At 40.9% G+C, this 12,235-nt stretch overlaps 1 protein-coding gene across 2 annotated transcripts in view; it reads left to right on the top strand.

Annotated features, from left to right (window-relative positions):
- RIDA (reactive intermediate imine deaminase A homolog) overlaps window positions 1-12,235 on the top strand; it is a 126,609-nt gene that overhangs the window by 44,423 nt on the left and 69,951 nt on the right. For both annotated transcript variants that reach the window (XM_069220532.1, XM_069220533.1), the window contains one exon: window positions 4,525-4,630. In XM_069220532.1, coding sequence (XP_069076633.1) covers window positions 4,525-4,630 — 106 coding nt within the window. The remainder of the gene's footprint in view (window positions 1-4,524; window positions 4,631-12,235) is intronic.

Below are 12,235 nucleotides of genomic sequence, written 5' to 3'. Positions count from 1 at the left end.
GAATGAAAACAGTGGTTTATCTATACTTAAATCGCTAATGATTTTCCAATTGCGTTCAATAATAGCCCGAATTTTATTTGCTTTAGGGCTATACGTGATCACGCATGTAAGGGGGATCTTTTTTGCTTTTTCTTTCGGAACCAGCAGTGTTTCTCTAGGGGTAAACCAAGCTCTTTTGGCTGCATTTTTAACCAATTTTCTAGGGTATCCCCTCTCAATAAGTTTCTTAATCAGTTCTTCTGCATTATCAAAATAATCGTTTTTTTCAGTGCAATTCCTCCTGATTCTTAAAAATTGCCCATAGGGTAAGTTTTGTTAAAGCGTACGTGGATGCCCACTTGAGAAGTGTAACAGAGTATTGCGATCTGTAGGTTTTTTATAGAGACTGACCGCTAAGTTACCATCTTTGTTCCATATCCATAAATCAAGAAAATTGATTTTGGCTTTGTCTTTATTCATAGTGAATGCAAAGTCTTCTGTGCGTTGATTAAGCCATTCGTGAAAAGCTTCTAAAGTTTCTTCTGTCCCTTGCCACACCATCAGGATATCGTCAATGTAACGAAACCAATGGATAATATATTGCCTAAACGGATTGGTTTGAGGGTAGACCCATTTATGTTCAAAATAATCCATTACCAAGTTCGCAACCTCTGGGGCAAAACTGCAGCCCATTGCCACCCCTTTAACCTGGCGGTAAAGCTGGTCATTATATTTAAAAAAAGTTGTCTTTCAAGCACAATGTTGCTAATTCCACTAGAAATTCTGTAGGAGGAGTCTGAGGTTGAATATTATTATTCAAAGTCTTTCTAATGATTTCAATTGCTTCGTCTTGTGGGATATTAGTATATAATGCCACAATATCAAAAGTAACCAAGAGGTGGTTGTTCTCTACATAGATAAGATTTTCTAATTTGTTGATTATATCCATGGAGTCCCGCACATAGGCTGATGTATTGGCTACAGCTGGTTTTATGAATACATCAAGAAATTGAGCAAGAGGTTCTAGAATGGAGCCACACGCTGATACTATTGGTCTACCTGGAGGATATTCTGAATTTTTATGGATTTTGGGTAGGATATAAAAACAAGGAATTCTTTCGTCAGTTTGATTCAAGAAATTGTATTCTTTTTTACTTATCCACCCTTGGTCTTGTGCTCTAACTGTAAGTGTTTCAATCTTGTTCTTAACCTCTTTAGGAGTATCTCCTTGTATTTTCCGGTAGTGGAGTGAGTTATTCAGTTGTCTCATAACTTCTAAATTGTACTGTTCTTTACCCCAGAGCACAATTCCACCTCCTTTATCTGCCGGTTTTATAATGATTTCTTGATTTTCAGCCAAAGCGTGGATCGCTTCTTTCTCTATTTTGGAGCAGTTGTCATTATAGTGAATTCTTTTAGAATTAAGTGCATCCACTTCTTTTAACACTTGATTTTCAAATATTTTAATTTCTTCTGTTAAGTCATTTCTGTCTGGTAAGAAACTAGATCTTGGTCTAAAACCACTGTACTCCTCAACGTCTTGTGTTAAGGGTGCGCTGAAGAAAGCTTTCAATCTCACCTTGCGGAGAAATTTCAGTATTTCTATTTTGCTTTCTACCGGATCAGGATTCCTGATAGGGACAAATGATAGGCCTCTACTTAACACATTTTTTTCTGTTTCTGTTAAGGGGTGTGATGACAGGTTATAGATAGGGATAAGATTTTCTGATTTCATTATTGTCGTCTGTAGGCCCTCCTTCTGGTTCGGAAAAGGTTGTGATCTTGGAATTGTCCTCTGGAGTTGCCCCCCCCTCTCTCGCACCTCTGCGGTTGCCTCTGCCTAAAAAAGGTTGCCCTGCAGAGTAAGTGCCCTGTATCTCCGGTTCAGATTCAGAAGATGTATCTGAGAAAGTGATACATTTTTTCCGTGATCTTGTTTGGAATTGCAAATTAAGATTGTTTGGATTGTTGTTTTTATAGAAATCTTCTCTTAGGTAGGGATAAGTGTGCAGAATATCGAAGTTCTTTATATCTCGAGCTAATTTAGTAGTTTTTTGACTGATCGTATTACTTTTAAAGTCTGCTATAGTTTTATTGACCGAGTCTAGCAATTGTTGAGCATTTTGTATAGAGTTATCTGCTGATATCTCTTGTTCAAGGGTAGCTATTTCTTGTAATTCGCACTCACTAATCCTTAAAGCTGTTTCAACCGATAATGCTAGCCAGTCACGGGAGCACTTAGTGCCTACTCCACTAAATTGTGTCAAATATTTTGGATAATTGGTGAAAATTACAGGAATATTTTTCACTTGTAGCCCTAGGGGAATTGTATTATTCTTTAGATGTTCAAGTAGGACTTGTGCATGTAACTGGGTTCCTACATTTTTCTTCTTGAGCTGTTTTAGGTTTTTCTATTTTATCTAGCTTCGGGGTCTCACTTGGTGGAGATTCCCCACTTAAAAGTGAAGGTAACTCCAGGAGCTTTGTTATTTGTTCATCTGTATAGCTAACTGTTTGATGATCTGACATAGGGGGTTATTCTAACTTTGGAGGAGTGTTAATCCGTCCCAAAAGTGACGGTAAAGTGACGGATATACCACCAGCCGTATTACGAGTTCCATAGGATATAATGGACTCGTAATACGGCTGGTGGTAAATCCGTCACTTTTCCGTCACTTTTGGGACGGATTAACACCTCCTCCAAAGTTAGAATAACCCCCATAGTCTCTATTTAATATACCAAAAACCACTGTTGAAAACTTCACTTATTGCCTGTGGCAAGATAACCAACCAATTGCATCCTATTTGGCTAAATATTAAATCATATTCAACCCCCAAGTAGTGGGGGTAAGTATCTCTCATATATTTTCAACAATACCCTCACACCTAACAAGGTGTACTTGGACCTATACAAGACAAGGGGAAACCCTGTAACTCTACCCTGCTTAGCATATGACAGTGGATCACATGTGAAGTGTGAACAGTGACCACTACTTAAGTATATAGGGCATTACCGTAAGGCGGTTTTTATTGTAAATTTTTACTGCAAATTTGAGGTGTTTGTGTGAAGTAATATTTTGTGTAAATATTTTGTGTAAAATTTGTGTTAGAGTCATCACTGTTATGCACATTTGTTAGACACCACCACAGATTCGTTTTGGCAAGCTAAAATTTGTTTATAATAAAATTGAGGAAGAAATAAACTCAATAGCAACAGAATATAGTTCTGTTCCTTTAATTTAATTTAAGATTTAATTGATCTCTACCTGCCATCCTTTCTTCTCGATTGAGCAACATTGAAAACCAACATTTGTTGTCCTCTACAGTGATTTCTCTTGCAGAAGTAGCCGCTTTCTCTGCCGGGGTCTTCAAATACCTGACGGAAGCAGTGGAAGGGCAGACACTGAGCTGCCACCTCTGCCACCATTAAGTTTCTGATCTTTGCAGACCAGAGTGAGTCAGGGTAATGACAGGTGACACTGTGCCAGCACCACTGGCCTCTTCTTTGATCGGTGGTGATGGTCTTGCCATCTGACCGGGAACAAAGAGTGGATCTTTGTTCTGCTTGGAGCTGCTCTTAGAGTCGCTTCCAGGACACCACCGGCTCTTAGCTCTCACATGGAGTGGCGAGCTGACCCCATGGTAAGGAGGTGAGAGAAGGCCAGAAGTGGGTAAGTGTGGGGTGGGGAATGCCAGATATTTGCAATATTTAGGACTACTGAAAGAGGGTGAGATAGTGCTCCAGTTCCATGTAAACCTTTATCAGGTTCGGAAAGGGGTTGGAAGCTTTAGGCAAGGGGAAGCAAAGAGTGTATTTTGTATTGGTTCTGCCATGCCACTTCTTTCACTGTACAGGTGATTAATGGGATCAGCTTATTATGAGGTGTCCCTCGAGGGACATACATAGAATTACATTGTGTAAGGGGTAGGTATCGATAATGGATAGATTTCCACATTATGTTTCCAAGTTAAGTCATAGAAAACTGCAGCATTCTTCTAGTTGGCTATGATGCTATTTGGGACCATTTGGTGGAAAATAATTTATTAATGCATACCCATCTATACATCTGTCTTTTCTACAACTCTGTACCTATTTAATCTCTGTTACCTTTAATGTTATTTCCATTAATTAGATAAAAATAACAATTGACCCCAATCCATCTGTGCGAATTCCAGTCACTCGTGCAAACAAGCCAAATCTCACCCAAAGGCTTCACTCGTTCATATACCAGGGCACTGAATAAATGTTTGTGTTTACAAGGATAGTGTAATACAAAAGTATTTGTGACCTGGTTCATGTGGGCTTACTTGTCTTCATTTTTTAGGGGGGATGAGAGGTCAGCTCTGGTTCATATTAGGTATTAACATTTATTTCTCAATGCCATCTGACTTTTGATTTAATAAATATTAAAATGTTCTCACACTAGTCATGGCCTGCTTTCAACTAATTTGATAGACCATCCTGAAACAGTTTAATTTGTAATCAAGGCTGCTATTTATAGAAATCATTTCAAATGATGTGTTGTTGAATTGTTGTCTTCCCAGCCAAGCAGTTGTTGTAGACCGAACTATGTATATTGCCGGGCAAGTTGGCCTTGATCCAGCTACAGGACAGCTTGTAGATGGTGGAGTACTAGCACAAACCAAACAGGTAAGATATTTCATATTTTTTTTCCTATTCTCATGGGTATTTCATGTTGTGATCTAAAGTTTGTCCAAAGGATGATTTAAAGTGCATGCGGCTTGCCCGTCAGAATCCCTTCTAAGCTCTCTGGGGCTTGGCAAGTGAGAGCCTTTAATAGGTAGGGAGAGATGAAATACATTAAATGTTACATTTCTGATTAGTGTTTTGTGTAGCTCCACTGAGCGCCTGTTCTTCTCTCACAGCTGACAACTAAGACGTTGTTGTACCACACAGGTAGACATGCAATACCTCATACTTGTAACAACGAATGACTAACCACACCCTCTCTAATTCCTCCCTGCTGATCAGCACTGATGTACAAATGGGGGCAGTTTATGAAACTCTTTGAAGCTTTTCCCAGTCTCAGCCATCTAGGCAGCAAGTACATTGTTTCACTAGCCTTCAAACCCCCCAAGAAAGGAGAAGTGAGGGAATCTATGGACACTGTCTGGTGACACTGTACCTTATTTAATCCAGGACACTCAATCTCACTTCTTGAAATTGGAGAATATAAATTGCAGAGGGTCAGATTGAGCAGTATCCTCGTGTACTTAGTGTAGTGTAACCCAGCCCACAACAGCCTCAACACCACTAAGAGCTGCCTTAGTATCCAGCCCACGCTCCAGGGCACAAAACGCCTTGAGGCGTATTGCCTCTGAAGGATTAAAACTAGTAACCAAGTATGACACAGTGGGAGAGTATAGGAGTGCTTGTAACTATAAGCAGGAGCACCGTGAGAATCGGTCAAGGTTAACCCCTGCATTAGTGAAGGATACCTGAAACATTTGAACCTGTAAACGTTTATCTCAGACGTCCTCTGCCGGGCTACAAATTGTTAAACATCTGCTCTTGGGACATCAGCAGAGCTCAGAAATGACAGTCTGACACTGTGTTTTTGAATTATGTTAGCTTCCATGACAGTACGTTCTTGCAAGAGGCATAAGCCACACAACTGACTCATTGGCTAGGTATGGTGAATTTGCCATACCTGCAAGAAAAAGCAAACTGTGTAATGCCTCGTGAGGACTCCATATTTCTGTTATCAATAGTCTTAAATATAGCGCTGTGAAATTGATCAGTCACCTGTTGGTGGGTAAGCCGGAACTGTTTTCTGCATTTGACCACAAAATTAGGTGTTTCTTTTACATAATATCTATGTAAACCCTTCATTGGCCATTAAAAAAATTAGTTCACACGCTACAAGATCTAGCCAGTGGACTCAAAGTAGAGCATGGAGAAACTCTTATTGTGGTCATGGGCAGCTTTAATCTAAGTCTTCTCTGCTTTGAAAATACAGAATGTCTTTCTCAAGATAACGTGTCCTGGGGTCTTCCTACGTTTGCCAAACCTGTGATGGGATAAATTAGCAGTAGATTTGATATATTATTTGCAGAGTTATGGCTTATATATATTAAATGCCCACCATGCCAAAGATTAACCCCTTGTTACTCACATGTTTAATCTTACATACATGCCTTGCTTGGCTACACTTTGTCAGTAAGGCGCTTTGATAGCATTGCTGAATTTGAAATATTCGTAAAGACAAGTATTGGCTACTTTCCTTAACAGATAGTCTCAAATTGCGAGCACTCCCATAATGAGATGGTAATTTTGGATTGGTCCATGTCGGGCCTTGAGAAACTGGAAAGTGTAAAATGGTCCCTAGCAAAAAGGGAACAACTATTAATAGGGTGTAACTCATTGAAGGATGCCATTAATTCAAGTGAAGGAGTTTCCCCTAAAGATTGGGTCAGGGACTGGCCCTGTCTTGTGGCTGCATTCCGATACCACTCTTCTTGACACTTCTCCCACAGGCTTTCAACAGGAACTGTAAGAGGTCTTAGTATGACACTAAGGAACAAAGACAGCTGAAGAATAAATTACATAAAACACTAAAAACGTGAAGTCTGCAAACAAACGTACAAGATTAATTAGTCAAGACAATTAAGAGCAGCTTATAGGAAACTCATTTAGCAGGGGAAACAAATGACTGAGGAAATAAGATAGTTGGAACTATTTGAGGTCTATAAACCAAAGATCCCAGTAAGTTCTGAAGCCTTGTCAATACATTTGTCACCGATGGAAATGAGGCATAGATGAACATTGTCCCATCCAATGGAGTGAAACTGATATATGAAATTGATCTATGTAGCCAAAAATACCACATCAGTTGATATAGCTGTAACTAATGTCAACCCCACTTTTGTTTTGATCACCAAATGAAGTCCATTCATAGGTATGGTGCGCCAGGCCCAATTGTTTGCATGCTTCGATTTTTTTAAAAACCTACGTCCATATTTGCTCAATGCCTGCAAACCAGTAGCGTTCCGGACAACTGGAAGGGATCCATTTTGTTCCCTGTTCATAAAAAGGGTCAATATACCTCCCTCACCAACTATCATCTTACACCATTGCTTGACCTGGAAGGTAAATGCTTTGCTGAAGTTCTCATACTGCGCACAATTTAGATCCACCCCCAAAGGTACACCGAAACCTTTACTATGGTTGTAAGGTGTTTTGTTTTGTTTTTTTAGTTTTTATTTTAACCTTTATCATTTTATCATGCCATTAACAAACCAACAGTAACCCCAAGGCATGGGAAGCAATATATTAAGTCCAGTACGTTAGTGTTGCACAGAGGACACTGGTAATGTCTGGTGGCACAGTAATAGCGGCAGAACCTGGTACTTGGCAGGGAAGTACAGGCAGTGGGTGGAGGGATCCGATGAGGTCAGATGAAATAAAAAAAAGGTCACGTCCAGGGTTTACAGTCGGAGAACCACAAGGCCTTATCAATACATACACAACCTGCGCCCGTAGTCAAGGAGTCAGTTCTGCAGATTCCGATGACTGCAGGTAGTCCTGGAGGGTTTGCCAAATATTCTTTGGTCTGGAAGTCAGGGGGTTGGAGTGTGGCGTACAGATCACTTGTAGTGTTAGAGTATATTAGGCTGTATAACCAGACTGTGACAGTGGGAGAATGTTTGCTCTCCCAGTGTATAGCAATTTCACGTTTACCCAAAAGCATTGCAATTGTGGTAAATCATCGGACATTTTTTTGGTATGTCCTGAACGTAACCCAGCAAAACTATCAGTGGGAATGGTGGAATTTCCATGTCGATCATCCGGGCTAGCCTAGAAAAAATGTTGTGCCTAAAGAACGCACTATGGTTGCACGTCCACGTCATGTGTACAAAATCTGTGCAGTCAGTGTCACATTTAGGACAACTGGTGGGTCTTGCGGGGTCTAGTCGTGCTAGGTGTGACAGGCTGTACTTAGAAATTTAAAATGAATAAGCTTGCGATGGTGATTGGGTGGAACGAGGTGTGTTTGGGCACAGCAAGCAAACCAAATTTGGTCAGTGAAGGGCCATCCCAGTTCAGTTTCCCACATGTCCCTGAGCTTCCCATTGTGCGAAAGCAGGAGATCTATGCATGTACGATAGAGCTTGGAGACCAGTCTGCCCCCATTGTTGTCAGTAATCACCAGTGTTAGAGGGGCAAATTCTTCTGGGGCCAGTTGATATGTTAGTAATAGGTCTTGCAGGGTGCTATGAAGGAGCAGTAGACAGAAGTGGTCCATATGGGTAGCGTTAGCAAAGCAAACATTATCGGCTAGTGATAAAGCATGGCCATCGGGGAAGAGGTCACCGAAAGTGTGTATAGCGTGTTCTGTCAATGTGCGCTGGACCAATTTCTCCTGTGTTATAAGAAGCCGGTGGTTTTCTGCCAGAGGCAGCGCCAGAGAATAAAGGAGCCCTCCCTGCAAAAATCTGAGAGGCTTCCTCCAGGCCCAGCTGGTGGTGGAAAATATTTGGATATCAGTATGATCTAGAGAGAGTCCCACTGGGAGTATTGAACAGAAGGGCACCGGATCAGTCTGATCGCTTTCGTGTTTGGTATAGGAAAGACCAGCATCTGGGTGGTACCAGTGGTGGGCAAATTGACACTGTGCAGCTAAGTAATATAAATGCGGAACTCCAACCCCGAACCCACCCAGCTCATACGGTAGGACGAAGGTGACCCAGCTAATGCGGGGTGCCAGCCCGCCCAAATAAGTCTCGCAAGTATACTTTTCAATGAAGCAAAAAATAATTAGTAAGTGAGTTAGGTATATTTATATATATATATATATACCTCCATCGTTATGATTGTGATATGACCCTCCATTGAGAGAGTAAGGCGAAGCCACCGTTCCTCCTGGGCAGTCAACTTATCTATGGCCGAGCTGTAATTCAATTGAATTCGATTGAATGACTTGTTTCTTGTCACGATGCAAGTGAATGCCCAGATATTTAACCGGTCCATCGCACCAAATCAGGGGGAATTCTCTTTCGAAGGACGCAGTGACATCGGTGAGGGAGAGGGAAAGCTTGGATTTGGTCAGGTTAATGTGTAGGCTGGCGAAGCAGGTCCTTGCCAGGTTTCAAGAGGTTTCAACTTCTTGGGGAGTACCCCGTTTTCAACAGATTACGCATACATAACGAGTAAATGGGGTGCCAGAAGGTGCTTAAAGTGTTTTATAAAATACCCAGTGGGTCCATCCAGGACGGGAGCCTTGGACCCGTCGATTGAGTCAATTGCTTGCACTATCTCTTTGCTCGAAATCAGTTCTCTAAGAAATTGTTTCTGGGCTTTCGTTAGCTAGACTTTCGCTATCTCCATGAGGTATGCTGTTAAGTCAGCAGACATCACATTATTCAGATGAGAATAGCATATATAGGCTTCAGTGGTGAGACAGGAGTTACTGGTTCCTTTTTTTCAAAACTTGAACAATCTAAATTCGATTATCAAACAAACTGGAAGATGTCTACCTAAAACAATGGCAATATGATCCCAAAGATCATTCTTTTTACATCTGAAGATAAGCAAAATAGCTCACTGATTGTAGCTTGTTTGAGTTGATTTGACTCCTAATTAACTGGATGCTTTTTAAAATGTATGACCTTCGTCTTAAAACAACTTTTTATTTGTTTTCACAGAATTTTAGTGAGTTGTGTGCTTCTTTTAACACGTGAATGTTTGGTATTGACATTAATCTCTTCCCATTCGTTATTATTGACCATTTACTTATGTTTATTTTTATTTATTTAGTCATGATTGCAACGATTTTAATTAATTGTACAATAAACACATTGAATTGCTCCCTGCTGATCATATTTTTAATTAGCCTTTAAAGAAGTTCACAGCATACACTTGGGTTGTAGTATATATATGTGTGTATACTTGTTAGTCCCCATCTCAAAACTACACCCATTCTGATGGATAGTTCTAATCACAGATTCCTCATCTGTAGAATATTCCCAGGCACCAGTCTGGATCTGTAATTTATTTTCAGCAGTGCTCCTGCGCACCGCTAGATGGCGTTGTGTGGCTTTGCTTTGGCTTTGTTCCACCCTCGAAGTGATGAAGTGGAACTGCATGGGAGCACCACCCCTGCGTGCAGGGCCGGCTTTAGGGTGGTGCGGCCGCACCGGGAGCTGACCTGGATTGGGGGGCGCTGACCTCTGGGGGTGTTGTGTTTAGCAATGACTTTGAAACTTGCGATTTAAAAGCACCTGCTAAAATGTTCCTTATGCGTCCAGCCTTCAGGAAACAATTAAAATGTCAAGATACCTTTCCTAATTAACATTCCTGCTAGGGAGAGAGACAGTAGTTTTGTCTAGCGGCAGCTTTGACTTGCCATAAAGTAGCATAGAGGGTCAATATGCCTGCTGCAAAGAAAAAACTGTATTTTATATGGATAGCTGAGTGGATTATTAAAGCCAGCCTTTACAAAAGCTTGAAAACAAATGAATATATGTGAAAGTAGGGGCTATGGAGAGATGAGGGACACATATGCCGGGTGGTAGTGAGTGAATCCGAGGAGGTGGTCATGGGGTGAGGGGAGCCAAAAAAGACTGTCGCTCAGGGCACCACCAGCGATAAAGGCGGCCCTGCCTGCGTGTCAACGTCAGTTTGCTACTTGACCTTTTCTGCAGGGATATTCTAAAGTTGAGCGATCTGCAGTTATCTTGAATATTAGCCAGAAAGATTGTTGCAGAAGGGAAGTAACGTTCATCTGCACCAGAGCCCTTTATTTATTATTATTATTTATTTTTTTGCACCTCTCCTCTATTTCTTCTCTTCCTCCGTTCTCCTTTCCATCTTCTTGTGTCTCTTAACTGCTGAATTCCTATGGTTTTGTACGTTTGAAATGTGAGCCTAACCATAACGTCCCTGTAACCTTTGTTTTTTTAAGTGAATGTCAATGTTTTTTTTGTTTTTTTTTTAAATCTATTTCCTATTTATAGCATCCCTGAAACTTTGATATTTTTTTTTTTTTAACATAAATTAATTTTAATTGCTTTACTTTAATCCAACCACCACTGCACATGACCTTTGGCTGTGTGGGGCAGGGGATGGCCGCAGGGCCAGAGACATGGCTACGCGAGGCATCTGGCCCTGATGTGATTGCGGCCCTGACCTCAAACTATGGCATATTTAGAAAAGATAGAATAGGGTAATCAGGAGGGGTAGTAACCATAGTGTTTAAAAAGAACTATAAATGTACCAACAAAGAATTACACATTCCAGAATGTAAAACGATGTTGTTTTTGTTAGAACTTACACACAGCTTCACAGTAACAGGCATACTAATCTATAGAACTCCGGGTTACACACTCGTTGATAGGTTGCTCGTCACTCCCAGATATACCTGCCCCAGAGATTCTCAGAACCCCTAATTTTATGTTAATGGATGATCTGCATCTACACTTGGAGGATAACAGCTGTGGCATAGAGCACCTGATGATCATTGATCTCAAAGGATGAACCTGAATTTGATGAACTAGGGACCAATGCATAAAGCGGGACACCAGTTATATCCTATTTTTGCAAATATACAGCTATTAGAAACTGGCCCGGCTGTCCCACTAATATGATCAGATAATTGCGCAATGTCTTTTTCAATACGGTCAGATAAGGAGGATAACAAAGCAGCATGTGGGGTCAAACGGGCATCGAGAAAATGATTGCAGTTAGATATCCCCAGTTTAAATAACTAACTAAGGAATTTCAGACCCAAAACAGGATTAGGGGTGAAGTTGGATCAACCTGGTATAGATACTTTGCTGCTGAACGTTTAAAAACAATGTGGTGCAGGTAACAACCACGCGCCAAGTTAGATGTTGTCCACCAGCCCCATGATTTACAGAGGCATTGCATATAGAGAAAGCATGCTGTAAGAAACTGGAAAGAGAGTGGAGGAGAGAATATGCGCCTGACAGTAAAAATACATATAAATTTGATTAAAAAAATATAAGGGGAAATGTAAAGCTACCCAAACAGCTTATTATCTGAAACAAATCATCGCTGCAAATAATTGCTCCAGGACCCTTTTCAAGGTGGTTAGTGAACTTTCAGACAACAGTAAGATTCTTCCAAGACCTGACTTGTCACAAACCAAATGCAAGGATTTAGCCTTTTTTGTGAAAAAGGTGGCACATATACAGCTGACCTTCAATCAAGAAGAGAAAGAGCAGTCCCTGCACAACAGTACTTCAGGGACACCAGGGCCTAATGATCACTCAG

The sequence above is a fragment of the Pleurodeles waltl genome, chromosome 2_2 (assembly GCF_031143425.1).
Source record: "Pleurodeles waltl isolate 20211129_DDA chromosome 2_2, aPleWal1.hap1.20221129, whole genome shotgun sequence".
NCBI lineage: Eukaryota > Metazoa > Chordata > Amphibia > Caudata > Salamandridae > Pleurodeles > Pleurodeles waltl.
The sequence above is the reverse complement of the archived record's forward strand: the minus strand, read 5'-3'. Positions and strand labels throughout refer to the sequence as shown.